Genomic DNA, 27099 nt, shown 5'->3' with positions numbered 1-27099 from the left:
GGTTACGTGCTGCAGTGATAGCGTCTGGTGTGTTCGGTGGTGGGGTGCTAATGAGTGTGTAGGTGAGCTGATCTTCGCTGACTTTGTTCCAGCTTCTACCGGAAGGGCGGTGGGCGTGCTTGAGTACGGTGGATTTATGAAGGAGAAGTGGATGCAGTGGTGGTCTGTCCAGAGGAATTCTGTGGTGTGGCTGAGGAGTAGCTGTTTCCTTCTGCGAAGATGGGGTTGAGTGTGTTGCCTGCTGTGTGCATGGGGGAGGTACCTAGTTGCTTCAGTCCAATGTTGGTGAGGTTCTCTAAGAGGGAGGTGATGTTGGGGTCATAATGGTTGTCCAGGTGGACGTTTAGGTCTCAGAGTAGGATAGAGTCTGTGGCAGGGAGGGCATGGGTGTGATGAGGTCAGTGATGGTGTTGGTGAAAGGAGTGCGGGTGGCCAGGCAGAATGTAGATGAGGGCTCGGCGGAGAGTCATTTGAGGGTTAGTCTGGATCTGGAAGTGGAGGTGCTCCATGAGGGTTGTAATGTGGAGGGTGCTTTTGTGGATGATGGCTATGCCTCCGCCTAGGTGGGTCAGGAGGTTAGGTCCTTAATGTGGAGGCTGATGGAGTTGGCCCTGGTATTTAATCTGCAGTAATTTATGGCACATATGGCAGTGGCTATTTTGTCTGAGAGAGGGAATTCCATGAGAATCAAGAAGTTCTGGTAGCCTTCTTTTACCTTCCTAGAGAATAGTAGCTTGGACAGACTCAGACACTGACCATGATTCAGAGGCGGGGTGGAGAAAGTTGTAGAGGCCTCAATTTCACTCGCTGGCAAAGCTGGCTGCTCTACGTCGCTATTCATCAAAACATCAAGGGCCAAGATGGACAAGGAGACTAAAGACAGCTGTGGCCTGGCAGGTGCATCCGATGGAATTGTCTCAAATTGTGAGAAGGAGTTGTCTGGAATCTCCAAGGTACGAAATCGACTCCAACTAATGTAGTTCAAGCAGAGGACCAGTCTGGGGCTACTCAGCTGAGCCCTCCTAATAGTGGTAACACTTCTTCCGCCGCACAGCCTAGAGACTCTTTGGGCTCGATTCACAGAACTAACTTAAGACAACTCACTACCATTTTGGTATTCACAGAAGGCACTTACTCATTTTTGTATCCACAGAAGGCACTAACTCATTGATGACTAAGTGCCTTCTGTGAATATCAAAATGAGTAACCTACTCATTTTGAGTAACTTACTCATTTTGGTATTCACAGAAGGCACTTACTCATTGATGAGTAAGTGCTCTGTGAATACCAAAATGAGTAACTTACTCTTTTGAGTAACTTACTCATTTTGAGTAACTTACTCATTTTGCTATTCACAAAAGGCACTTACTCATTAATGAGTAAGTGCCTTCTGCGAATACCAGAACGAGTAAGTGCCTTCTGTGAATACCAAAATGGCAGTAAGTTTAGGATTTTGTCTTAAGTTAGTTCTGTGAATCGAGCCCTTTGTCCCCTCCCTCCAAACCAGACTCTTTTGGGCAAATTACAGCTTATTCTAAAGTTGATGGTAAGGCCACTGGGTCTGGGGCTACTTCTCCCTCTCTTTCAATCTTCTCCAGCTTCATTGAAAGAAGTACAAGAAGGATTCTATGGCATTAAATACTTCCCTTTTGAAAACGCAAGCAGTGATGTGAAAAATTAAACAAAATATGGATTTGTTGTATGATCGCTTAAATAACTTGTTATCACAATTTTCTATGAATCAGTTCCAATGACATCAAGCCAGATGGGCTCAATATGAAGGGAAAAATCACAAACGTTTTCCGCAAGATGGGGTGTATTGAAAATTGCATGGGGTGGAACAACCTACTGCTACTGGGAATCCCAGAGTGCAATGAGGGGATGATATAACGGGTATATAGTCAATCCATTTAAACACACGTTCTTCAGCCTAGCAACTGGGAATTACCTTTTGTGAGCTGTTAAAGGGTTGGGCAGAGCAACATCCTCATATCATATTAATTTACGTAGGGAATTTCATTCTCAGACAGCTCCTATTTCAGCTCGTGCATCCTCGTAACCAAGTAAAAGCCTGTGGGGTTGAATTCCTTATCAGGTCAGACTTTTGTTATGAAAATCTCAAACGTAGATGATGATTGCCAGAGACCATTGGGCTTTTTCAGAAACTTGGCGCTACTGTTTCTCTATTAGAGTCAGCTAGCATAAAAATATGTCATAAGGGTCAGATTACCTATTGATAAGATCTGGACAAGGCTAATGATTTGCTAAACCAGTGGGGGGGCTTAACTCAGTGTGATTATGCTTAGTGGGAGGATGCATTCTATTTGAAATTGACATTTGTATCTCTGTTGGTGGGGGGGTGATTCGCAGGGTGGGCTGCTCTTTCTTCGTACTTTCTTAGTCATGCTAGCTTCCAATCTCTTTATCTTTAAATGGGGATGTTGTATTTTCTATCCCTATGTTTCCTACTGGGGAGCTGGGGTTTGCCATGTCAGACCTGCCTTTAACATCTATTACGTTTTGGGGGTTTTGAGGGGCTTGTGGATTTTGTGTTGTCCCACACTTATTCACATACTTTCTGCTCTCTGGTGGGGCATCTGGAATGCTACAGGTGAATAGGGAGGGTCTTGGAAGGTTTGGTCCGGTTAGGGTGGAGGTATTGATAGGGTGGGTCTGGGGTTGAGTTGTGGTTTTGGGTTAGGTGTGGCTCTGGCAAGATAGGTTTTTTCTTAATTTTTTTGTGGATAAATGCAGTTTCTGGGGTACGAAGGAAGAAAGGGAAGTCAAGCAGCATCTATTAAGGTTTACATGTGTTTTGATGGGCAGTATTTTGGTGCATGTCGTCAGGCGGTCCATATCCTTAGTTGGAATATTAATGGTATGCGATCAGCTGCAAAGGTTAAATACATCAAAAACGAATTCTCCACCTTAAACCAATATATTCTGTGCCCCCATGAGATCCATCTTACCACCTCTGAGTGCCATAAACTCTGCGATCTGGGCTTTTACATTCCTGCTGCAGCTGAAGTTGATATTCCTAAATGGGGGGTCGCCTTATTAGCTGAAAGTAAGAAGTAGGTTGCACATCGGGGGAAACTGGATCATTCTGGGCATTGGTTGATTGCTGATCTTGCTAATGGTTACTTATGCTTTACAATTTGAACAATATATAGCCTGAATATTGATGATCCTGCTGTATTTAAATTGTTTTCTGTGGCAGGCATTGTTCTTTTTTTTATAGGGATTTTAATCTGACCTTCCTCTCAGGGGTGGATTCAACCTATTTCAAGTTGGTGGTGTATGTCAAAGTCTAGGACGGCCCTAAAACAAATTTGAGAGACTCATGCATTGAGTAGTGTCTGGTGGGCCTGCAGGGGTGTGGAATGTGCGTTAAAGCATCATTCTACTCCACTTGGTATCTCGTCTTGCATTGACATGTTTTTGGCTAGTCATAATATATTATCTGATATATTATCTGATTTGGCATATATGAAATAATCTAAGGATCGTGTGAGACCGAATCCTGTGTCTCTGTTTGTGAGGGCATATGAACTCACTGATGCATTTCTGCTTTGTCAGTAGACCTTTGATAGAAAGTTTTTAATGGATCCGACATATTAGATTAATGGTCTCATCTCCGCAGGAGTTTATAAAGTTTAATAGCCCTACAATTGAATGGGATACTCTTAAGGCCTTTGTTCGAGGTCAAACCCTGAGTGACACATCTCATAAGGATAGTGTGGATCACTCTACCGAGAATGCAGCTGAAACCTCTTCAATTAGAGTCAGAGTTTTCCCTCACTAAATGGCCCCTATATGGCTTTGCTGATGCTGCTAGAGTTTTCGATCAATTGTCTGTGCTGCACATGGAATTCAGGGAAGGATCTGGGACCATGTGAGGGTGCAATATTAGTCTTGGTGCCTGGTATTCATTGAAAACAGTGAGGGGATGGGCCATCTATTGCCGTTTCAAATTAAGGACAGAAGTAGTAGGAATACCATATGAGGCATTAGAAAGTCACAGGGAAGATAGTATTGGACCACTTAGAAACTTTGGCCGTATTTTAACACTTCTATGATGCATTACATACTGATGATTGCATGGCCTCTCAAGCTCAGTTCAAGCCCTTGGAGATCTTCTTCTTCAAGCAGGGGACAAAGCAAGCAGCAAAGTCCTTTTCTCCTTTCCTTAGCAGGAAGTAGCCACTGCAGCCAGACAGCAAACAGCAAAGGGGCAGTATTCCTCCTCAGTTTACCCGGCTCTTCTACTTGGCAAATGTTCCTATTGATTACCCAGAAGTGATCTAAAATTCAGGGGTCTGGGCCTCTCTTTTTATACACAAAAATCGTTTGTTCTCTGAAGGCAGCGAGTGTCTGTACCCAGCCAAAAACAGTTCTGTCCTCACTGCTGCAGCTTCCTGCCAGAAGTGGAGACAGCATTGTTAAAGGTAGACCAGGCCCATTCAGGTGAAAAGGAAATCCCCTCCCCTACTCTAAATGCAGCCCCGGTCTATTCAGCCCAGCCATGACTCACCAAACTTCTGGAGCCACTGCCCCTCTCCAGCTCCTGTCATTAAAAAGCCAGACATACAATACACAAACCTAGTAGAGGCACACTGGATGGTTAGGCAAGAAAATACCTATTTTCTAAAAGGGGTATTTTCAAACACAGAATGTAAAGATCACCCTCACTAAAAGACACTAAAAGATTACCCTCACTAAAATGCACTTTAACATTCTGAGTTCAGGCATACTAAACTTTACTTTTGCATCTTGTTCCCAGGGTCAGTTATGTTTATAAGATGTTAAAAATAAACTCCCCAATCTGTCCTATGGGAACAGATAGCCTTGCAATAGTGAAAACGAAATTGGAAGTATTTTACTATCAGGACATGCCACACACATCAGGGCATGTCTTACCTTTCATATACAATGCAGCCTGCCCACAGGGGTACCTTGGGCGTACCTTGGGGGTGACTGATATGTAGAAAAGGGAAGGTTTAGGGACTGGCAAGTGTGTGAACTTGTCAAGTCAACATGGCAGTCCCAGACTGCACACAGGCTCTGCAATGGCAGGCCAGAGTCACATTTTACAGGCTACTTCTGTGGGTGGCACAATCAGTGCTGCAGCCCACTAGCTGCATTTGATTTACAGGCCCCGGGTACACATAGTGTACTGTACTAGGGTCTGACAAGTAAATCAAATATGTCAATCATGGAATCAGTAATCCATAACAACAATTTACATGAAGAGCATATGCACTTTAGCACTGATCCACAGTGGTAAAGTTCCCAGAGTCATAAAACCAACAAAAACAGGTCAGAAACAGGAGGTCAAACAGCAAAAAGTTTGGGATAAACCCACTGAAAAAGCAGGGTCTAACAAGCTGCAAAACATTTGGGACCCAGTTACACAGAGCCTGTCTGATGTTATTCCTGGCTATGTACTATATATATAAATAGTATTATTCATTTTTTTATATGGATGTCCTACTGCCTGTGCAGATTGCTGTACCCATGCATGAATTACTTACTTCTTGATTTTTTGAGGGATAATCATTATGACATTTGGTGATTCCACTCTGTAATTAATAATGCTATGAGGTAGTGCCGTTTGATACCTTTCCAATAGTAAAAAAAGAAGAAAAATAATAACTACTCCCTTTGCTGTAGAGTCAGCTACAGAGTTCACTAAAGCATGCATACTATCTTGCTTGTGTACCAATGTGTGTCTCACATGGACTGACAGAAGTACAACGTTTAAGATGGCAACCTTTGACCAGAGTTGTTTATTGCTGATTGACGTCCCTTTTTTAAATCTATGAATAAGTTCATTCTCCAATCAGGTAAATCCACATTATTTGGCTGCATACAGAAAGATTAGTCAGACACGATTAGTGTGAGAACTCCTTGCTCATTCTTCCGTGGTGCAAGCATCACTGCATTTATCTCTGCGATCTGTTCAGTGCTGTCACCTAAAGTTTAAGGGGCAGATTTATGACGGACTTGCGCCACGTTTACGCCGCCATTGCGTGACGCAACGACGCGGAAACGTGGCGCATCCCTGCAACCTATTTACAACGTGATGCATCTAGGCAGATGCGTCACGTTGTAAAGCCCTGCGCCACATGAAACCTGCATCAGGTTTCATGAGGGCGTTCTGTCGCAGGGTGGGCGTTCCCTCGTAGGAAAGCCCGTAAAACTGACGCAGTGAAATCTACAAGATTTCACTGAGTCAGTTTTACGAGGCTGCTGCGTCAAATCCTTATGCCTGCTTGAAGCAGGCGTAAGGAGTGACGCACCACGTTATGTATGGGTGGCCTCTGTACATTGCAGGAGTTGCGTCGCACTTGCGACGCAACTCCAGCAATGCGCCGCCCGTACACCACAAGATGCGTCACGCATCTGCCCTTCCTTGCACCATGGTGCACCGCATTGTAAATGCGGCGCATCTGTGGTGCCGCAAGGAGGGAATTGCGTGACGCATCAGTTCTGGCGCATCCCTGCTGATTTGCAGAGATGCGCCAGAACTCATAAATCTGCCCCTAAGTGTATGTGTGTCATTACTAAAATATACCCTCTTTATGTGTATTCTCTGCACAGGTTGCTTAATGTTTCAGTTTTGCTCCAGCAACTGGTTGTGGGGAACCATCTGTATAGATCACACTCTTATAACTTTCAATGGGTAATATTTCTAGAGTCATGAGCAATTTCTTCTCATGTTAAAGAAACGATTGTACCCTTGTGTAGGATCAGATTGAAACAGTACATCTACCACATTTAATGATGATGCCCACTGAATCCATCTGAGGTGTAGTGATTGAGCATTCAATGGCATTGGAGGATGCATCAAGAGGAGATATGGGCGAAATAACAATATTTTCCCCCTGCATCAAAGGGTACTTTTTTAAATGGCTGTTTGTAAAGCTGCAAAAGGGTTCTCAGTTGAGGCAAAACGTGATTCTGTATTTGTGTACAAACATGATTTCTGTATACTATGGGAACTGTATGCCCCTCTTTGTTGATTACATGGGCATAGTCTTAGATGCTAGGTACAATTCTCAAAACTAATCTTGTTATCCTTAGCATATACGTTGATCCTACCATGTGTGCCAGGAGAGCATGCAGAATCTGGGGCCTCATTTATGAAAGCCTTGCGCCACCGGTGCGTCACTTTTTCCCATGTTAAAAGTGACGCGGCGCAAGGCCTTCATAAATAAGGCCCCTGGTGTGTGTGTCCGTCCAATGTTTGGAGAGGACGTTGGAGTTATGCATTTGGACAATGGTTTAACTTACTCAGCATAATGTTGCAAGTAAGCTTGTCCAAATTTAAGGAAACCAAGCAGGGCGTTCAACTTTCTGAGTGTATTTGGATGGGTTGGCCTGAGTATGTATGCGCACTTGTGAACAGATGGGTGTAAGTGTGTGTTCGTGTGGATGGGTGGGTGTGAGTATGTGTGTGCTCTTGTGAGGGAATTTATGTAAATTAGTATGCACATGTGTACTTGTCTGTGACTGCCCCACTATTCGTACAAATTGGGAGCTGCCATTGTACTATTGACATCCTGGTTTATAACCTTTGCTATTCCTACTATTCAAGTACAGTGGAGCTCTGTGTCCCTAACAGAATAGATGGCAAAATGTGACACCTTTTGTGCTTGCTGTTTAGATAAGAAATTAATTAGGCATTGACAATTTTTATGATCCGCTTTGCCAGCCCACTCCACCAGCTCCCTCTCCACTTACAGTGTGGCGTATGCACTTTTACATTAGTTCCAATACTGCTGATTACACGCACCAGTAGGATTGAGAGATATCAATGGATCGTGTTGGCTGTTTGCATCAACAAAAGGACATATTAGTTCCCTACACACAAAAGGTGGTGGGAAAATGCTTGAAATATGTATAACCACTGGCAATCACTCTGGATAGCATTCAAACACATAGTTTTTTTGCCCCCCATGCCACTTCGATTTGGGACCAGCCATATGCAAATCAGTCTTGACCCTTCTTCAAAAGGAATGGTTCAGCCTGAACTGCCAGGTCAGGTCCTCCATGAACAGGCACACAAACAGACTAAGATCGGTTTCATCCTGATTGTGGCTCGCCAGTCAAGTGTAGCTTGATTCCAGTGGCACAGTGAGAAAGGGACTCATGTCTGGATATACCCTTGACACTTGGGGTGGTACATCAGGCACAAAATAGAGATTGGGAGGGGTGCTTGCAATAGGTATAGCCACTGGCACTCGTGTGGGGTAGCATTTCAATCTATCAGTCTTTTAATAACCATGCCACCTCAATTTGGACTCACAGTGTGCAAATACCAATAAGAACTGTCCAGCCTGAGCGCCAGGACAGGTCCTCACTGCACTTGAACAGAGGCAACCCAAGACTGGGTTTGTCCTGAGTGGGGCTCGTCTGCTTGGTGTAATTTGGTTCCAGTGACTCAGTGTGCATGGTATCCACATCTGGGCATATCCTTGCCACTTAGGGTCGTACATAAAACACCCAAAAGCTGATAGGAGGAATGCTTGCAATGAGTCCCCCTGCTGAGCTGTTCCTATGAGATATTTAAACCCCTTTGATAATATGCCCCAATATAGGGCTAGATGTAGGTAATTCCGATTTACCTATTCTTAAATACCGAATTTTACCGATACGGTATTTAAGAGTAGGTTAATAGGAAGGAGGCAGATGTAGGTAATTATTATTTTACAATTACCGAATCTGTAAGATTCGGTATTTACCGATTCGGTAAATACCGAATCGGTATTTCCCATTGATTCCTATGGGCCTTGAAGCCCATAGGAATCAATGGGAAATACTGAATCGGTAATCGGTAAATACTGAATCCTGCAAGGGGGAACGGGGTGTCACTTTGACACCCTGTAGCACCCCAATTCCAGGCTTGTGTGCCATGTGGCACATATACATGCCCTAAGGGCATGTCTGTATGTCACATGGCACAGGTGTACATGCACAGATGTGCATGTACACCTGAATTCGTTATTTACCATGCAATAGTATTACATGGTAAATACCGAATTCTGAAGGGCCTGTGACACACTTAAAAGTGCCACTTACATCTGCATTTACAGATTCGGTATTTTTACCGAGTCTGTATTTACCGATTCGGTAATTTTACCGATTCGGTAAATACAGAATCGGTAAAAATACCGATTCTGTGAATGCATGCCCCCTACATAGGAAAAGGCATTTACCGGTCGGTAACGGCCGAATTCGGCCGTTACCGACCGGTAAATGCCTACCTACATCGGGCCCATAATGCCTTAATTTTCCTACAGACTCTTTGCTTTAAAGTTCTATCATAGGTGGACTGAACGTTTGACAGATGGGTCATCTGCTGCTTTTTGACAGGAATCCTGCTTCAGCCAAACTGTAAACGACCCGATAAGAACACACTTTGCACTAATTTATCAGTACAATTCGATGTCAAAAACCTGTTTCTTAAATTCACTACACTGAAGTTTTTACAATTCCTGAATTTAAACAATACAGATATAAAATTAAGAAGCATGTGATCATAGCTCAAGCTTGATGTCACCTTCTGCGAACTTTTCTTCCTTTTCCAAGTTGAGGGGGATTGCATATTCAGGATCTGCCTCTTCAAAAACTGGTTTCTGGGTCGACGGGAAATCCTCTTCCTTGTCATTGTTTGTCCTGATCTCTGGAGCTTGCTGTTCAAATTTTCGGCTATCTTTTTCTTCCGTTGTGCACTGCGGTGGTGGACTCTCGTGTCTTTCCACAATTGTTTTCATCTGCATGTTAAAATTATTCAACACGAATTTGCTGTTTTTTCCACATACTGTAATTGTTTTCATGCACAACAAGCATTTCTCATAAGTATTAAAATACATAGATGGTTGTGCACCACATTTGCTGCATGCAAAAATGTTTCCTTTGAAAATTGTTTCTAAGTATGGAAGAATAACCTTCTAATGAACACATATACGTAAAACATCAAGTTGGGCCTCACCTAACAAATGATCTGGCACCGTTCTGCCGTGGGTGGAGGTGTTGATACTTCCAATCGGTTGACAGCATCCACACCGTCCACGCCTTCGCGGCTGCCTGGCCTTACCAAATAACAGCCTGATTTTAACATGGCATTGTGTAGAAGTAGAAAGGTGGTGGGACTCAGTAAGGGTACCAGCTCTTAGCTGGTTATAACTTCCATCTCTCCTTTGACCTCTTATATACATGCATGTGGTCATGATAGAATTCCCAGAGATACCCTGAGCAGAGGGAGATATCTACGGTCACACCCATAGTAACCCCCAGGATTACCCTTTCTTGGTTCCACAGCTCAAGTGAAGTTGAATCCTAGGTGCAAGCAACCTATATGCCATGATAGACATCAAGATGTCACCTCCAGCTAGTCTTGGCCACCACCCTGTTTGAGAGGAACATCACTAAACACCACTGGTGAACAGGACAGGAGCCTCGTGAAGTGGTGACAGGTGCAGGTCTGCGTTGAGGTGGTGCTTCCACCTGGGTTCAAATATTAATAAATGAACCCACTATTCCCACTAAATACGACTTAGAACATTTTTCGCAGGATCATGAATAAACAAAAAGACTCTCTATATTTTTGTTATAGTTCAACTAAAATTTACATTGTTTTATCTCTGTTTAAGACACATTCGTGCAAGGAAGCAAGGTGGCGCCTGCGGTTACCAGGTAAACTAAGCAAGTGCAACATGCTAGCAGGCCTAGCCATGATACCATTATGGCTCTTGCTTAAAACATTGCCACCATTATAGTGCAGTGCAACAGACCTCCTGTAGTCTGTATGTATATTCACTGTGATTATTGTTTAAAAAATATTAGATTGCCCATCTGTGATCCAAATCCCACTGTAATGTCTGATTCCCGAGATGTTGTCGGTAAATTTGCTCATTCATAACATAACATGACAAGTGTATTTGTAAAGCGCACGTTCACCCAGAGGTCTCTTAGCGCTAAATAACAGATGTTCATTGTTATTCAACGCAATGGTACTCATTTTATCGACCTCAGATGGATGAAAGGCTGAGTGGACCCGCCTGGATTTGAACCTGTGACCATGAGGTTGAACACAGGCCCCTGCAATTGACGCATTAGTCCACTAAGCCACCAGACCAAACATCCCTCTCTCTGACCCCACCTTTTTCCCTCAGTTTACCCTTCCCTTTGACCCCAAACTCAGATTATGACTGCCTTCCAGGATGGTAATTCTCTGCTTCATTCCTTTGGCCTGCCCTTGGTAATACTCCTCCCTGCCTCATTACTTCATATATTCCATAATACATCCCATGGACTGAGGATGACCTTAGATGCAAGGTGGTTCTACTTGACTTGCAATCTTCTGGTCCTGCTGTTGGTTCTTTTAAATAAAACCATGTAACAATTGTTCTGCAGGGCGACTAGCTGCCTTTATGCTGCACTCATTCACCGGAGACTGTTCTAAATTCTACCAAGATTTTGATTACCCTCCGTCGACAGGGGTGCCCTCTTTCTTGTCTTGGTCCACTCATGGTCATGCAACTTGCATCCCTTCCTTTTCACTTCCCTCTCTCTCTCATAGAATCTTTCAGGGAATCTATCTCCAGAGTCCAGGTAATGTGCAGATGGGTTAATGGCATCTTTCTCTGGGTGCCTTTCCAGTGTTAAGCTGTTACTGCCTGGTAGACAGAGCCTGGGATGGGACCATCTGCCTTCCCCATCTCTCAGCATCACCTTTGAATTATTCGGCCTGTGGATAATTAGGGCTCTGACAAAATCTATATCACACTTCGACTTGGAGCACTTTTCTCATCTGCAGCTTGTGTTTGTTGAAATGTAAAGAACAGTGAATAATTAATGCACTATGTACAATAAACGTGTAAATATACTGTGCACATATTGTACCTGAGTAAGAGGACTTTTAACCGACACACCACCTTCTTCTAAGTCTAACAAAAAGGCTTTGGTTGTTGAATTCCATTCATCTGGACCTCTTTTCTAGAAAAGGGCACATAAGTACACAACAAAATGAGTTTCAAATTCCAAATCTTAATTTTCCACAATGTTCACTTCATTATAACGTTTACTCTGTAAGCTCTAAACTAACAATGTCACAATCCGTTAAGGAGATGCCTATATTTAAAGTAAAATGTATTATGGGTTTAATATTATATTCCTATGGTAAGGGTACCAGAATATTGTGATCTAAATATGGTTTTACAAGACTTATGTCGATGGAATATAATGTAGAAAATAATCAACATTTTTGTAAACAACATTCATACTGTGATATATATGTCAGATAATATATTAGAGCGGCAGACCCTGATGCAGAGGTCTAGCCCGGGACCAGGGTTCAATTCCCCGCCTCGGAGGGTCTTGGGCTCAAAAATTCCACGGACCTGATAATTCTCGCCTCGGTGCCTATTCCAATCATGGAGTCCCACTCTGCAACTCTGGGCAATGGCTTGCTTAATCTCCACAACGGCCCCCACAACGCTAAGGATGCCTGGCCTCCACCTTGGGGGTGCACAGGAGTGGACGCCTCACAGGGAAAGCCAGGATGGGTTCCACAGCGGTATTCGTACAAGCACCTTGATACCCTTGCGGGTGAGTAGTGCGCTATACAAGTATCAATTTACATCTACATTTTATATTCTGACATGCAATGATCCATACCAACTGGCTCTACATCCTCAGCTCTGACATCAAAGAAGCTGCACACAGCCTCTCCTTTGTATTCAGTCAGGCCCGACCTTTAACAGATGTGAAGCAGAGATGTCAATCACGACACATCCTCCAGCAGATGGCATTTCTTTCAGGAGCTCTATCAGGAGCTAGGAAATTTAATTATCTTTATTTCAAATAAATTACATCTATTGTGTTATCCTGACATATCAAAGGAGCTTTTGTAACCATGTTCCCCCTATCTCCACAATACATCTCTACATCCTCCTCATCCTCTACCTCAGTCACTAACATCTTCAGCAATTCCAGATTCTGTGAACTCTAGCGCCGAGACACCGGAAGGTATTTGTGCGCTTTAGAAATTTTATAAATAAATAAATAAATAAATTCCCCACTTTTGTTTTATAAATGTGCCTAAGAAAATCTATTTCTTATCCTCATCACTCCTCACCAAATTAATGTTCAACGGTTCATTACTACTACCAGCCTTGAAACCTAGATGCAAATCATTTTACTCTGTATGTGTAATTCAAGGTTGAGATGCAGCAGGGCTACCACTCTACCTAATCACTTCACCCCTATCAAAGAAACAGAGATAGATCCAAATATACTGCATCATCTGCTGTTGTCCACAAGGACCATTCCACATGTGGGCACTCACTCTACACGGCCAGCAAGATGAAAGAACCAGCTTTCTCGCCAACAAGTCATTTATTATTATGTAAGGTAAGGTTTAACATCCACCCTCTGTATCCTCTCTGCTCCCCTGAGTGACATTGCCAGCCCAGTCCCCATATCGTTAGACTACACAGTGCTGTAAGACATAGCCCCTACTCGAGTGCCACATGTGATGATTCTGCACCTACTCGGCCCCTATTTTCCCCTTAAAATTCAATTCAGAGACAAGGTATTCCAGACAAGTGGCATTAAAGTGGTACGTTATGTCTTTAAAATCACAAATGAAAAGCAAAATAAATAATGTTTTCTCTTCCATTCAAATCCACACCTTTTTATTTCTAGGAGTACTTCACAGTGTCTATTGACCAACAGCATAAAAGCAAATTTACAAATTAACTGCGGTGATGTCTAAAAAGTGTACATCATTACACAGATCAATAAAAAGCTTACACATTCTAAATTTCTTAGGGCCTGATTGCAAGTCAGCTAAAAATACTGGGTAGCTAGAATGAATGGTACTAGTTATGCACCCCAAAATGAGGAATAACACATTGACTGGCTTTCACTGGTTCAAAACGTTCATGTAGATCCTTCTTTTTGGCAGAATGATGAGACCTTTAAACTCACATTCGCCATATAATATGAATAGTAGATACAAATAGGAACAGCAGGCTCTCTGAAGGTCAGGGGAGGGGACAGGGATGGTTGGCATATGAAGCTCCGGGACTTGTTACAAGTGAAACATTAGAGTCTTCCATACTCCCTCTGTGGAGTTGCAGCCATCAGATGGGAGCCAGAGTTTGACTCTGCTCACAGCTGCTGTCTGCACTTTCTTGCAATTTTACTGGTTCCACTTTCATTTGTAATAAAATTGATAAAATTGGCCTTAGTGTTCCTGACCAAGGCTTTTGGGTGGAGAAACAATAGGCAAGTTATGATCAGGAACACCTGTATCCCCCAAAGTTACCCCTGCTCCTGACTTCTAATGGAGTCATTAGTAGGGTACAGATGTGATTGTTCCTATAAAGATTAACATGGAGGAGCATTACCCAGATATCAAATTTGCTTGAACTGTTTATCTTCATCACATAAATAATACCTACAACTTGGAAAGGAATTGCCTAGTCGGTAACATACACCTCTTTTGTAAAAGGCAATGTAATCATTTTAAATAAAACACCACAAAACTTTTAACTTTTTCTAAATAAGGTATCATACACCCCTAAAATCATACTAACCTGTCTATAATTCGGCTTTGTATGATTCAGTCTGTGTGAATGCCACCAGTGGCATACTGTATTTCCCTTTGGACATGCTTGGTGGTCTCAAGGTAACCAACTCAGATCCAGCTGGTAAGATTTAATGCACACATAGGTTGAGCAATTAAATAATCTTTAGATATACAGCTGAAAAAATGTGCAGGGGTACAGAGTGGCTGAAGAACAGCTACCCCTGTGTAAAAGTAGTTTGTGAATTTCAGGAAGGACATTGTGGCAGTGTAGCATTCAAGTTGATCTCAAAGGTCAGAGAAACTAAATATTGTAGATTTAGGAAGGCAAATGATAGTTTTCTCAGGCGGAGTCAGACTCATGTAAAATGATTCAGCATTCTGTTCAGCACTTGGTGGAGAACACACAACAGACTGGGGCCTTGTGCCATATTGCAAACAAACATTGGCAATGGCAATAAGTCTGGCATTGGCCTCCAACCTTTTGCCAATTGTTGTTTTGTTTTCTAATTGTTTTTGCTAAACCATATTGGCCTTCATCAATCTAAAGAAAAACATTGGCTAGAGGGAAAAATGTTTTTGGTCTCAAAAAGCGCACATTACCATAGTACTCCATTGCACTGAAGGGAACTATTTTGCATGTATATGATTTATGAACAGGCAGCATGGGGTAAATCATAGTGAAGTTGTGCAATGACTGAAGTGAGCTGACCATTGCCCCTTTATGTGGTGGGCAGAATTAAAATGTGAATGGCACAACCAAAGACAGCTGGATGAAGTGTGACTGAAAAGCCCTATAAATACTCATGCCATACACATTATGTTATTCAAATCAGAAGGTCTGTGTTAATATAGATCTAAAAAAGCCAATGTTTACCCCTTTGACTGCAAGCCTTTTGCCTTTGAAAAAGAAAGAAAGAAAGAAAGAAACAAACAAACAAACAAACAAAGAAACAAAGAAAGAAACAAAGAAAAGGACAAAAGAGAGTAAATAAAGACCAAAGAGAGTAAACAAAGAAAGTGATAAAATCAAAAGGTCTTGCTTAACAAAGACCTAAAAATAACATTTTTATGCCATTGGCTGGCAGCCTGTTGAATTTGAGAAAGAAGGAAAGTAAGAAAGAAAGAAGGAACAAAAGAAAGAAAAAAGGAAAGAAAGAAAGAAACAAGGAAACAAGGAAAAACCAAAGGATAGAAGTAAAAATGCAAGAAAGAAAAATGGAAGGAAAGAAAGATAAGAAAAGGTAGGAAAGAAAAAGAAAGAACGAAGGAAATGAAGAAAAGAGGAAGGAAAGAATCAGAAAGAAAAAAAGAAACAAACAAAGAAGGAAAGAAAGAAGTCAAGAAAGGCAGAATGAAGGCAAGAAAGACAGAAAGAAGTAATAAAGACAGAAAGAAAGAAGGCACGGAACATGAAGGAAAGAAAGAAAGAAGGAAAGAAAGGAGTTATGAAAGAAAAATAAAAGAAAGAAATATAGAAAAAAGAAGAAAATAATGAAAGAAAGAAGGCAGGAAAGACAGGAAGATAGAAACAAGGAAAGAAAGGAAGAAAGAAAACAAAGAACGAATAAGAAAAGAAAGAAAGAAGGAATAAAGAGAGAAATAACTTGTTTTACGAAATGAAGGAAAGAAAGAAGGCAAGAGAAAAAGAAAAGAAGAAAGAAAAAATGAAAAAAGTAAGAAGGATATCAAGGAATGAGGAAAAAAGAAAGGAAGGAAGGAAGAAAGAAGGCAAGAGAGAAATAACAAAGGAAAGAAAGAAGGCAAGGAAGAAAGAAAGCAGTAAAGAAAGAATCAAGAAAACACAAAAGTCTGAGAACTGCTGCAAATTTAGCAAAATAAAGGTCGGATTTTTTCCTGGAAAATGTTTCATGTCAGTGAGTCCATGTTTTGCTTTGTGCACTGTGTGCACACTAAAACGATGATAACTCATTACAGAAATGTTTTACGTGGTAAACATTCTGGTGTGGTATAAAAATCAGCAGTCAGATAAACAAGGGACACTCCAAAAGGAATTTACAACAGCATTTGCAGGAAATTAATAAAGCTGGAATGTGCTCTGTGCATAAAGAGTTGGTAGAAAGCGTCCTGCTATCATATGAGGCTTTAAACAAAAAACAACACTAAAGCACTAATGCAAAAATAAAAATCCTTGACACTGATGGGAACTATCCTTGTGTGCATATGTGCCCATTGTTCGAGAAACAAGGGGCTGATTACGATGGCGGGCACCGTAGCAGTGATTGGGACCACCCACCAGACATGGGGCGGTCCCACCACTGTAAATAGGATGCGCCCGCCATACTGGCGGGTGCATCCTGGGCTTTCAACATTGCGGGAGGTGCTGCTGACTGCAGCGCCGTCCGCAATGTTGAAAGTGCTTGCACCGCATTTCCCTACACAGCATGGCAGGCACAATGCTGTGCCTGCCACTTGATGCATGGAAATGCAGGGGGTTACCATGGGTACCCCTCAGTGCAGCGACACACCTCTAAACAAAGGGGGCCCTCAACGGGCCCCCAAACCCAATCCCCACCAGCCTTTCCATGGCTTCATCGCCGCCATGGAAAGGCCTTTCCAATACCCACATCCTAATATGACGGGCGGTGCCTGCTAGGCACCGCCACCATATTAGTGGCCCTGCACCGCCCACCAGGCAATCGTTACAATTACCACTGGCGGAAAAGCGGTAGACGGATTTTGAGTCCGCCGCGATACCCACCGCCATACTAATATGACAATGGGTAAATCTCATTGTGATGGCGGAACGATCGCCACTACCAGCCCGGCTGTGGAGATCATTCCGCCATCATAATGATCCCCAAAATGCAGTCACTCAAAGTGAAGTTAACCAGTGGCTTAAGTAAACTGACCCACTGTCTGATCCTGTATACTGTAGTAGGCTGAAACAAAATGTGAATGACAAAACAACAGACCAATGGATGAAGAGAGCTGACTGAAAATCCTTTTAAGTAAGTATATTATACAATGTATTTAATTGATAATATATCAGACCAGACCAGACCAAAAAATGAACTTTCCCGAGCTAAGGGGCTCATTACGTTGGCAGAACGATCGCCACCGCCAGGCTGGCGGTGGCAATTGTTCCGCCATCACAATGAAATTTACCCACAGCCATATATCATTGGCGGTGCGTATCGTGGCAGAAGCAAAGTCCGTCCACCACTTTTCGGCCCGTGGCAATCGTAACGATTGCCTGGCGGGCAGAGAAGGGCTACTAATATGGTGGTGCCCCTGCATTTCCACGCACCAAGTGGCAGGCAGACCGTGGTGCCTGCCACGTGGTGCAGGGAAATGCAGTGCAACCACTTTCAACATTGCGGACGGCCCTGCAGCCAGCAGCACCACCCGCAATGTTGAAACCTCAAGATGGGCCCGCCAATATGGTGGGCGCATCCTGATTGCAGTGGTGGAACCGCCGCATGTCTGGCGGGCGGTCCCAATCACTGCTACTTTGGCGGGTGGACCAAGTCCGCCCGCCATGGTAATCAGCCCCTAAGTTTTAAACCACTGGCCAATATTCCACTGTGGGAAGAGATGCTAAATGTTCAATAAAAGAAGAGCTGCTATTACTGAGTATAATAAGGAGGTGTTTCAAAAGAAAAACCATGAATTGCACATTGGAAAGGTGAAATGCTAAAGAATTAGAGAAATGCACATGCAACCAAACTACCACATATATTATTTCATGACTTACTTATGTCATGTTAAAGAAAGGAGATATAGAACAATGTCTACTTTGCACTGGCTGCTATTGAGAGACTGAGGACCTTATTTATGAGCACTTGTGACACTTTTGTGCCACCATTGTGTCACTTTTTATGACGCACCAGCGGTGTAAAAAATGCGCAATGCTGTACCCTATTTACAAAGTGACGCACCTAGGCAAATGTGTCGCTTTGTAAACCCCTGCGCCACATTATACCTGCCCCGGGTATAATGTATGCAGGGTGGGCGTTACAATGCAAAGAGCTGTGTAGAAGGGGTGCATTGAAATCTATAAGATTTTGGTGCATCATTTCAAGGACGCTAGTGCATAAATATCTTAAGCCTGCCTCATAGCAGGTGTAAGACTGACGCAGGCCCTTTCAGATGGGGCTTGCCCTACATGAAAGGACACATTGCTGGAGTTGTGTCTGTTTTCAGAAACACCCCAGCAATTCACCACTTTTGCGCCTACAGATACGTCAGAAATACTGACGTATCTGTAACTTACATTAAATACGGCGCATCCATCCTGTCACAAGGAGGGCAAAGTGAAAATTGTTGCATCACTGCTTTTGGGCAGTGATGCAACAGTTTTCATATATAAGGCTCTGGGAGAACAGCCTCAGATCTGCAAGATAAATGAATGCAATAGCCCAATAAAGTGTGACGTTTGTAAGATTAAATTGAGTTCTTAGTTTTAATGCAACCTTACAGCACACATAGGAAAGTGAACTGCATATCATATTTGGAATTAGTCTGGAAATGTAAGGACAGGCATTAGTGAAAGACTGGAGCAACACTAGTTCAGTTGCCTTTAGTATACCGCTACCACACCACATCCTGTGCCCTTACGTTAAACCCACCTTTTAAAAATGGGCTACTAAGCACTAATTGAAGGTAGCTGGAAGATTACATCATGGGTACACAGTAAAATGGTTTATACCATATGTCTCACTGTTTCTCAATGAACATTGAACTAAACAGAGAGGAATATTTCCCGACCCTTGAGAGCCAGCCTCAGATTAAGTATGGGCGGATTTTGCGGATCCACGATCCGCGGATTTTGCGGATTTGCGGATCGTGGATCCGCAAAATCGGCGGATTTTGCGGATTTGCGGATCCGCGGATTTGGGGCGGGGCTTCCATGCGAGTGCACATGCCTCTTGTGTGTTTAAAAGGTCTGAGAAAGATCAGTTCAGCAGATGAAGAGAAAGAAGCCCCTGGTCACAAGAACAGCACGGGTATTGTGCTCGTGAAAGTCAAGGATGCAAAGGCCTCTATCCAGCATCACAGCTGATGTTCCACAGTAGATTTGGGATGAAGGCACACCTGTCCAGCCTCGACGACGCTCACGATTGTTTTTGGGCTAATGAATGAGTCACTGAATTTGAGCTTCAACTAGTTCGAGCGACCATGTGTGTGTTACTATGCAATCGCCCCGAAGGGCGCAGGGGGCCCCTGAGTGAGCTGTCCATCATAGTGGGTAAATGGCGGGAAGACGGTGCAAACCGCGAGTGTGTGGGCGGGGCCAAACAGGCATGGCTTCAATGCGTCTTGTGTGTATAAAAGGTCAGAGAAAGATCAGTTCAGCAGATGAAGAGAAAGAAGCCCCTGGTCACAAGAACAGCACAGGTATTGCGCTAGTGAAAGTCAAGGATGCAAAGGCCTCTATCCAGCATCACAGCTGATGTTCCACGGTAGATTTGGGAAAGGAAATTACACCAGCCTGGCCTGTTGTAACTATTTTACGATGGCGCCGGCAAGCTGCCAGCGCCATCCTAAAATAGTTACTAAATTAGCTTCAACAGGAAGCTCTAATAGATAAAATCGAGCACCTGCTTTATTTTATCTATTAGAGCTTCCTGTTGAAGCTAACTTAGTAACTATTTTAGGATGGCGCTGGCAGCTTGCCGGCGCCATCGTAAAATAGGTACAACAGGCCAGGCTTCAACTTTTGCCCCCGGATCCGCCGCTCGCGGATTTGCGAATTCTCAGTAAATTCGCGGATCGCAAATTTACCGAAAATTCGCAAAATCCGCAAGCGGAACCGATTTACCGCTCATGCTTACCTCAGATGAGCCACCTTCATCACCTTTGCCTTCCAGTTCCAGAGGAGGGATGACATGGCAGATGTTTCTTAATCTGTTGTGGGACCAATTTAGTGAGCGGATGTGGGACTTTTCTGTAGCAGTCTGGAGAAATTGTCTATATGTAGGTGTGGCACAATTGCATGGCCTACTGTGGGAAACTATGGGAAAAGTAGTGTTCTTAGATTATGTGCACCAAAAATTATAATAACTGTAATGAGTATTTTATGGTTTTCTGTGGGGCAACTTCTTTATAGGACTGATTTTGTTAACATTTGATTGCAACAGACCTGATGTTCCAAAATATAATGATGCATTGCATATGTGTCATCCTGCTGTGGGGACAATTTCATTATTTATGTGGATATAATCTCATAAATCTCATGTGCTGGCCATTGGATTAGCCAAGCATTACAGCATTTTAAGACAAATTAGTTGAAACATAAGTATAATGTAATGCACTACATGGGCCCTGTTGCTTGGTCTTTGATGGAGAACTAAAGGACATAGGGGCATATTCTCAAGAATGTGTGATAGCCATTTAAAAATTAACGTAACATAACTTCCAACATCGCAGTCTGTCAGGGGGAAATTATGCTGTGTTAACGAAGCAGTTTCAACACGGTGGCACCATGCGATATGCTCCAGATAACTCGTCAAATGACCGTGTTCAAATCAATGCCACTCCGCAAAAATGCGAAACACGAATGGAAAAAAGGCTGTGATGAGGCAATCGCGATACAAAAATCAGCAACAACCAGCTACAGGCCTGCAATTCACATGCGTCAGGTGGGAAAAATCACCATACAAATAGAAAAAAACTGACAAATGCCAAACAACAGCGAAGCACAATGGATGTTGCTGGAGCACGAACGGAGGAGGACCAGAACCCCACAAGACCCCCTGAGGACCTGCCTGGGACGTCAGGGAAGGCCAAGGAGAAGAAGAGTAGGAAGAAGCACTTCAGTCCACAGGAAAACAGAATCTGGATAACGGAGGTGTTCGAACCCCATCAACAACTGTTCGTCACCTCCACTCAATCAATCAATCAATCAATCATTGCATTTATATAGCGCACTACTTACCCAGAGGGTCTCAAGGCGCTGGGGGGGGATCTGCTACTGCTCGAACAACCAGGTCTTGAGTTGCTTCCTGAAGGCGAGGTGGTCCTGGGTCAGGCGGAGGTGGGTGGGGAGGGAGTTCCATGTCTTGGCGGCGAGGTAGGAGAAGGACCGTCCCCCTGTGGTGGCTCTACGGATGCGGGGGACGGCGGCGAGGGCGTGGCTGGTTGATCGAAGCTGGCGTTTGGGAGCGTAGAAGTTGAGGCGGCTGTTGAGGTATCCTGGGCCTTGGCTGTGTAGGGCTTTGTGTGCGTGGGTGAGGAGACGGAAGGTGATTCTCTTGTTGACCGGGAGCCAATGCAGATCTCTCAGGTGTCCGGAGATGTGGCTGCGACGGGGGATGTCGAGGATGAGTCGTGCTGAGGCGTTCTGGATCCGCTGGAGTCTCTTCTGGAGTTTGGCGGTGGTTCCGGCGTAGAGGGTGTTGCCGTAGTCCAGACGGCTGGTGACGAGGGCCTGGGTGACCGTCTTCCTGGTCTCGGTGGGGATCCACCGGAAGATCTTACGTAGCATGCGCAGGATGTTGAAGCACGACGAGGAGACGGCGTTGACTTGTCTGGTCATGGAGAGGGAGGAGTCCAGGATGAAGCCCAGGTTGTGTGCGTGGTCTGTTGGTTTGGGTGCGCTGCCTAGGGCGGGGGGCCACCAGGAGTCGTCCCAAGCGGCGTTGAGGATCCCAGGATGAGGACTTCCGTCTTATCTGAGTTCAGTTTCAGGCGGCTGTTCTTCATCCATTCGGCTACCTCTTTCATCCCTTCGTGAAGGTTGGCTCTGGCGGTGGCGGGGTCGTTTGTAAGGGAGAGGATCAGCTGGGTGTCGTCGGCGTAGGAGATGATGTTGAGGTTGTGCTGGCGTGCGATGTCTGCGAGGGGGCTCATGTAGATGTTGAAGAGGGTTGGACTGAGCGAGGAGCCTTGAGGGACGCCGCAGATGACTTTGGTGGCTTCAGATCTGAACGGAGGGAGGCAGACTCTCTGTGTCCTTCCGGCGATGAAGGAGATGATCCACTCCAGTGCCTTCTCCTGGACTCCGACGTTGCTGAGGCGTTGTACTAGGGTACGATGGCAGACAGTGTAGAAGGCCGCGGAGAGGTCGAGGAGGATGAGGGCCGCTGATTCTCCGTTGTCGAGCAGAGCTCGGATGTCATCGGTGACTGCGATCAGGGCGGTCTCGGTGCTGTGGTTGGCCCTGAAGCCAGACTGCGAGGGGTCGAGGGATCCGTTCGTCTCGAGGAAGGCGGCCAGCTGCTTGTTGACGGTCTTCTCGATGACTTTTGCAGGAAACGGGAGCAGCGAGATGGGGCGGTAGTTTTTGAGGTCGGTGGGGTCAGCCGATGGCTTCTTGAGTAGAGCGCTGAGTTTGGCGTGCTTCCAGCTCTCCGGGAAGGTAGCGGTGTCGAAGGAGGTGTTTATGATGTCCCGCAGGTGGGGTGCGATGATAGCGTCGGCCTTGTTGAAGACGTGGTGAGGGCAGGGGTCGGTCGGAGATCCGGAGTGGATGGAGTTCATTGTGCGGACGGTGTCTTCGGTGCTGATCGGAGTCCAGGCGCGGAGGGTGGTGGTGGGGGGCGGTGGTTCGGTCGTGGTGTTCGTCGGTTGAGTGCTGAAGCTGTTGTGTATGTCCGCGATCTTGTTGTGAAAGTAGGAGGCGAGGGAGTTGCAGAGGTCTTGCGAAGGGGTGATGCCGTTGTTTCCGGCGTTGGGGTTGGAGAGCTCTTTGACGATGTTGAAGAGTTCTTTGCTGTTGTGTGCGTTGTTGTCCAGTCGTTCCTTGAATGCAGTTTTCTTGGTGGCGCGGATGAGTTGGTGGTGTTTTCGGGTGGCGAGCTTGAGGGCAGTCATGTTGTCCGGTGTTGGGTCTCTGCGCCAGGTTCTCTCGAGGGTTCGGCAGTTCTTCTTGGAGCTCTTGAGTTCGTCGGTGAACCATGGGGCTTTCTTGCTGCCGGGTCTGCTGGGCGGGGTCCTCAGGGGGGCGAACTCGTCTGCGCAGTCGCTGATCCACTTCGTGAGGTTGGTGGCCGCCTGGCTTGGGTTCGTTGTGCTGGTGGGAGGGTTCATGCTCAGGGAGGACGCGAGCTGGTCGGCTGTGTCATTGCCATCAAAAAATGGGCTATGGCAGTCCATCATGGAGAAGGTGAATGCAGTGAGAGTGCTGAAGAGGACAATGGAAGAGGTCAAGAGGTGCTGGAACGATGACAAGGGCAAAACCAAGCTGAAACTCGCAAACAACTGGAAGGTAGCAATGCAGACTGGAGGTGGGAGTCCTGCGCCACAGGAGGAGCTTCGCGATATGGAGGAAATGGTGTCCACAGTCATCAGTGGGGAGACAGTGGCAGGAGTCGAGGGACCGGACACTGCTCAACATGGTTGGACACAACAGCAGCAGGGTGAGTAACGACCAGGGACTGGGCGGACGGGGGGAGATGGGCACAATGACACACATGCCCAATTGAGCTGAGCACATCTGCGGCCAAACCATGCTACAGTCCCCAACCCCCACCAAGAGACCAATGTACCCAAGTATGCAACATCTCAGCACTGTATAAGCACAGAAGTCAAAGGCACATCGCCGAAGAGGGATATGGGGCAGCAAAATCAGAACAGCAAGGGCCACTCCCCCAAAATGCAGCACACACACATAACATGCGAAGCACATCAACACTGACAACAATGTGGCACAAACTGCAACACGTCCATAACAGAACACACAACACAACTGGTGCCGACTGGGTGTAGACACAGGCTAATCACAAGTGGCATTGCAGGGAAGTGTGAGTTAATAATGTACAAACACACACACGTCTGTTGTCGAAATGTCCACTGTCCCCATCAAATAGGCAGCTTCACTGAAACAGCCACAATGTACATAGTTTTGCAGTCTGTATGTAAACATGTACAATGCGACAACATACATATGAACACATTATTAAACTGCATCTCCCCTTCACATTGCAGAGGGACAGTCAACATATCCTGCAGAGCGGCCCAAGCCTCTCTTCTCTGATGACAAAGAGGACCGCCACAGCTTTGACTCAGACGCCCACCAAGAGTTCATTGACAGCCTCTGCAGCCCATCTCCAGGAGCAGGGCAGCCCAGCTGCAATGAGGGCATCCCACCCCCTGCACAGACCACACAGCAGGCAGCACCCACCACCACGGCTGCCTCCCAGGGCCCCCACGAAGAACACATGGCCTCCCAACGCTGTGTGTTGGGGGTCCCAGGAGCAGCTGGCTGCACAGATGCGTGTGGGTTTCGACCGCCTGACAGACAAACTAGATGCCATACGTGGGTGGCTAAGTCCCATCAGGGACCACTCGCGGTCACTAACGGACACCCGCTCCATGCTTTCCAACAGACCATGGCTGACATCGCTGGAGCCCTGACTCAGAGACTAGAACAACTGTCCAGTCAGAGTGGCTCTAGCGATGTCACACAGGAGTTGGGAAACATGCAGAGGTTAATGGAGACCATGGAGCGGGCCAATGCAGAAAGAGCGGCTGCCACGGTTGCACACCAGCGAGTGGTAACTGGGTTCCTCAATGACTTCAAAACCATCCCCATGGCATTGCTACCACAAGGCCTGGCACTGATGCATGCTGCTGCTACCAGTACATCAGCACCTCCGCCCCTGTAGTGTCAGTGCCACACTGTGGAGCAGATATTCCACCTCTGGCCCCTAAGGTGTCAGTGCCACACAGTGCTGGTGAAAGGCCAGCACCACCCACACATGAGGCACATGGAACAGCAGAGGACGAAGATGCGGATAAAACCGCATTTTTGGTAAGAAGGACACAGTAGCATTCATCTCGGCCAAATGGCCGGTTTCAGCTTGGTTCTTTCCTCTGCATCATCACCTTCCACTGCCCCCTGAGGCACTCTGCGACACTCACCTTGGACCTCGACATGGACTGCCATATTCTGTATGATCGCTAATGACACAGAAATCAGACTATGGACTGAACTCTTCCTCTTCCTTTGGACTTGTCATTCCATGAAGGACTCTCCTTGTCCTCCACGGGCCAACATTGTAAAAGTGGGGTTTGCATGGCCCTGTACTGCTCCCGTGCAACACTTCACTGAGTGTGCATTAAACATTACGAATCACACAGAAGTATCGTGCCTATGATCTTTCAAGTGTGCTAGTATGGATGAATGTAGGGAATTCCTCGTATGTCCATGTGGCTCATGTCGTTGGACTTGGGTCACAGTGTGACACATTGTCGAATGTTGTCTTGGTGGCGCCAACGCAACAACAGCGACACACATTTGTTATTTCCTTGTCCAGCCCCATACAGAACAACGACCTGAGCCCCGGGATTATTGTTCAAACCTGTACGCTGGACTGGCATACGCCAGGCCAGCCCACTATGCTTACGCACACAGGGGGGGACGACAACACTACATGTCCCAGGTCTACCCTGTATTGATCTGCAGATCACAGGTCTAGTTGTCAGCATGCCACAGCCACTCCCTCACAGCTAGTTTACACCCACACCCATCCAGCACACGCATCACAGGACATGTGACCCTGCCAATAAAAAAGGCCGGGCACTCATGCTCGACACCATTTCCAACCTCTCTCGGGGTGTATCCGTGGTGTGTGCATGTAGGCATGGGGGCCCAGGGGCTTGCAACATCCCATTCCGCCGGCCCGGAAGTGACATGATGGCTCCGCACCACAATACCAAATCATAGAGGAACCATGACTTGTGGGCACAGACTTGGTGGCACCGGATACATCCTGGCCGGCACAGGCACACCACCATGAGACGGTGACTTTCGGTTCACTGAGGTAGGGGCACCTTAAGCACTGAGCGGGTGTGCAGCCTGCAATGATGCCCCGTCCTGGTGGTCTGGACTGCTCAGGTTTTGTGTGCCCTGCTGGACCATAGTGTAGGCCTGAGCCAGCGGACAACGGGGGCCTATCCACCACGTGGGTGGCGGGAGGGACTGGCATGCACCGCTGGGCAGCAGGAGCGGCTAGGGTGCAGCTGCCTGGGTGCGTTAGGGCGGGCATGCACCGCTGGGCGGCAGCTGCCTGGGTATGCAGGGGTGGGCATGCACTGCTGGGCGGTGGGAGAGGCTGAGATGCAGTTACCTGGGTGCGCAGGGGCGGACAGGTGATGATGTTGGGTGTAATTGTATGTACTGTGCCATTCATTTATCTGGACTTTATCAGGTGATGGGTCTGTCTCAGATGTGGGAGCTGGTGAACTGCGCTACATACAGCACGTGGTTGGAGACACACCGGTGACAGCAGGTGAGCAGTGTGACCTGGGTGCGCAGTGTCGGAACTCTCTCTCCCTGTCCCTCTCTTCTTTTCTCTGTCTCTCTCTCTCCCCCTCTCTGTCCGTCTATCTTTCTCTCCCCCTCTCTGTTTGTCTACCTCTCTCTCTCCCTCTCTATCTGTCTATCTCTCTCTCCCTCTCTTTCTCTCTCTCTCCTTCACTCTCTTTCTGTCCCTTGATGTGCGCAGGACACACCTTCTCATCATGATTTTTGTCTTTCAGGCTGTGACCTACGGATTGTCCCCAGGGGAGCCGCCATGTGTCTTCATTTCTGT

General features: G+C 45.8%; 1 protein-coding gene across 1 annotated transcript in view; it reads right to left on the bottom strand.

Moving 5' to 3' along the window:
- LOC147707671 (hormonally up-regulated neu tumor-associated kinase homolog A-like) overlaps nt 1–27099 on the bottom strand; it is a 413280-nt gene that overhangs the window by 49207 nt on the left and 336974 nt on the right. Inside the window, exons 8-9 of the mRNA XM_086925234.1 lie at nt 11911–12003; nt 9566–9779 (exon numbers count right to left, since the gene is read on the bottom strand). Coding sequence (XP_086781360.1) covers nt 9566–9779; nt 11911–12003 — 307 coding nt within the window. The remainder of the gene's footprint in view (nt 1–9565; nt 9780–11910; nt 12004–27099) is intronic.

Source organism: Lissotriton vulgaris, chromosome 6 (assembly GCF_964263255.1).
Source record: "Lissotriton vulgaris chromosome 6, aLisVul1.2, whole genome shotgun sequence".
Classification (NCBI taxonomy): domain Eukaryota; kingdom Metazoa; phylum Chordata; class Amphibia; order Caudata; family Salamandridae; genus Lissotriton; species Lissotriton vulgaris.
The sequence above is the reverse complement of the archived record's forward strand: the minus strand, read 5'-3'. Positions and strand labels throughout refer to the sequence as shown.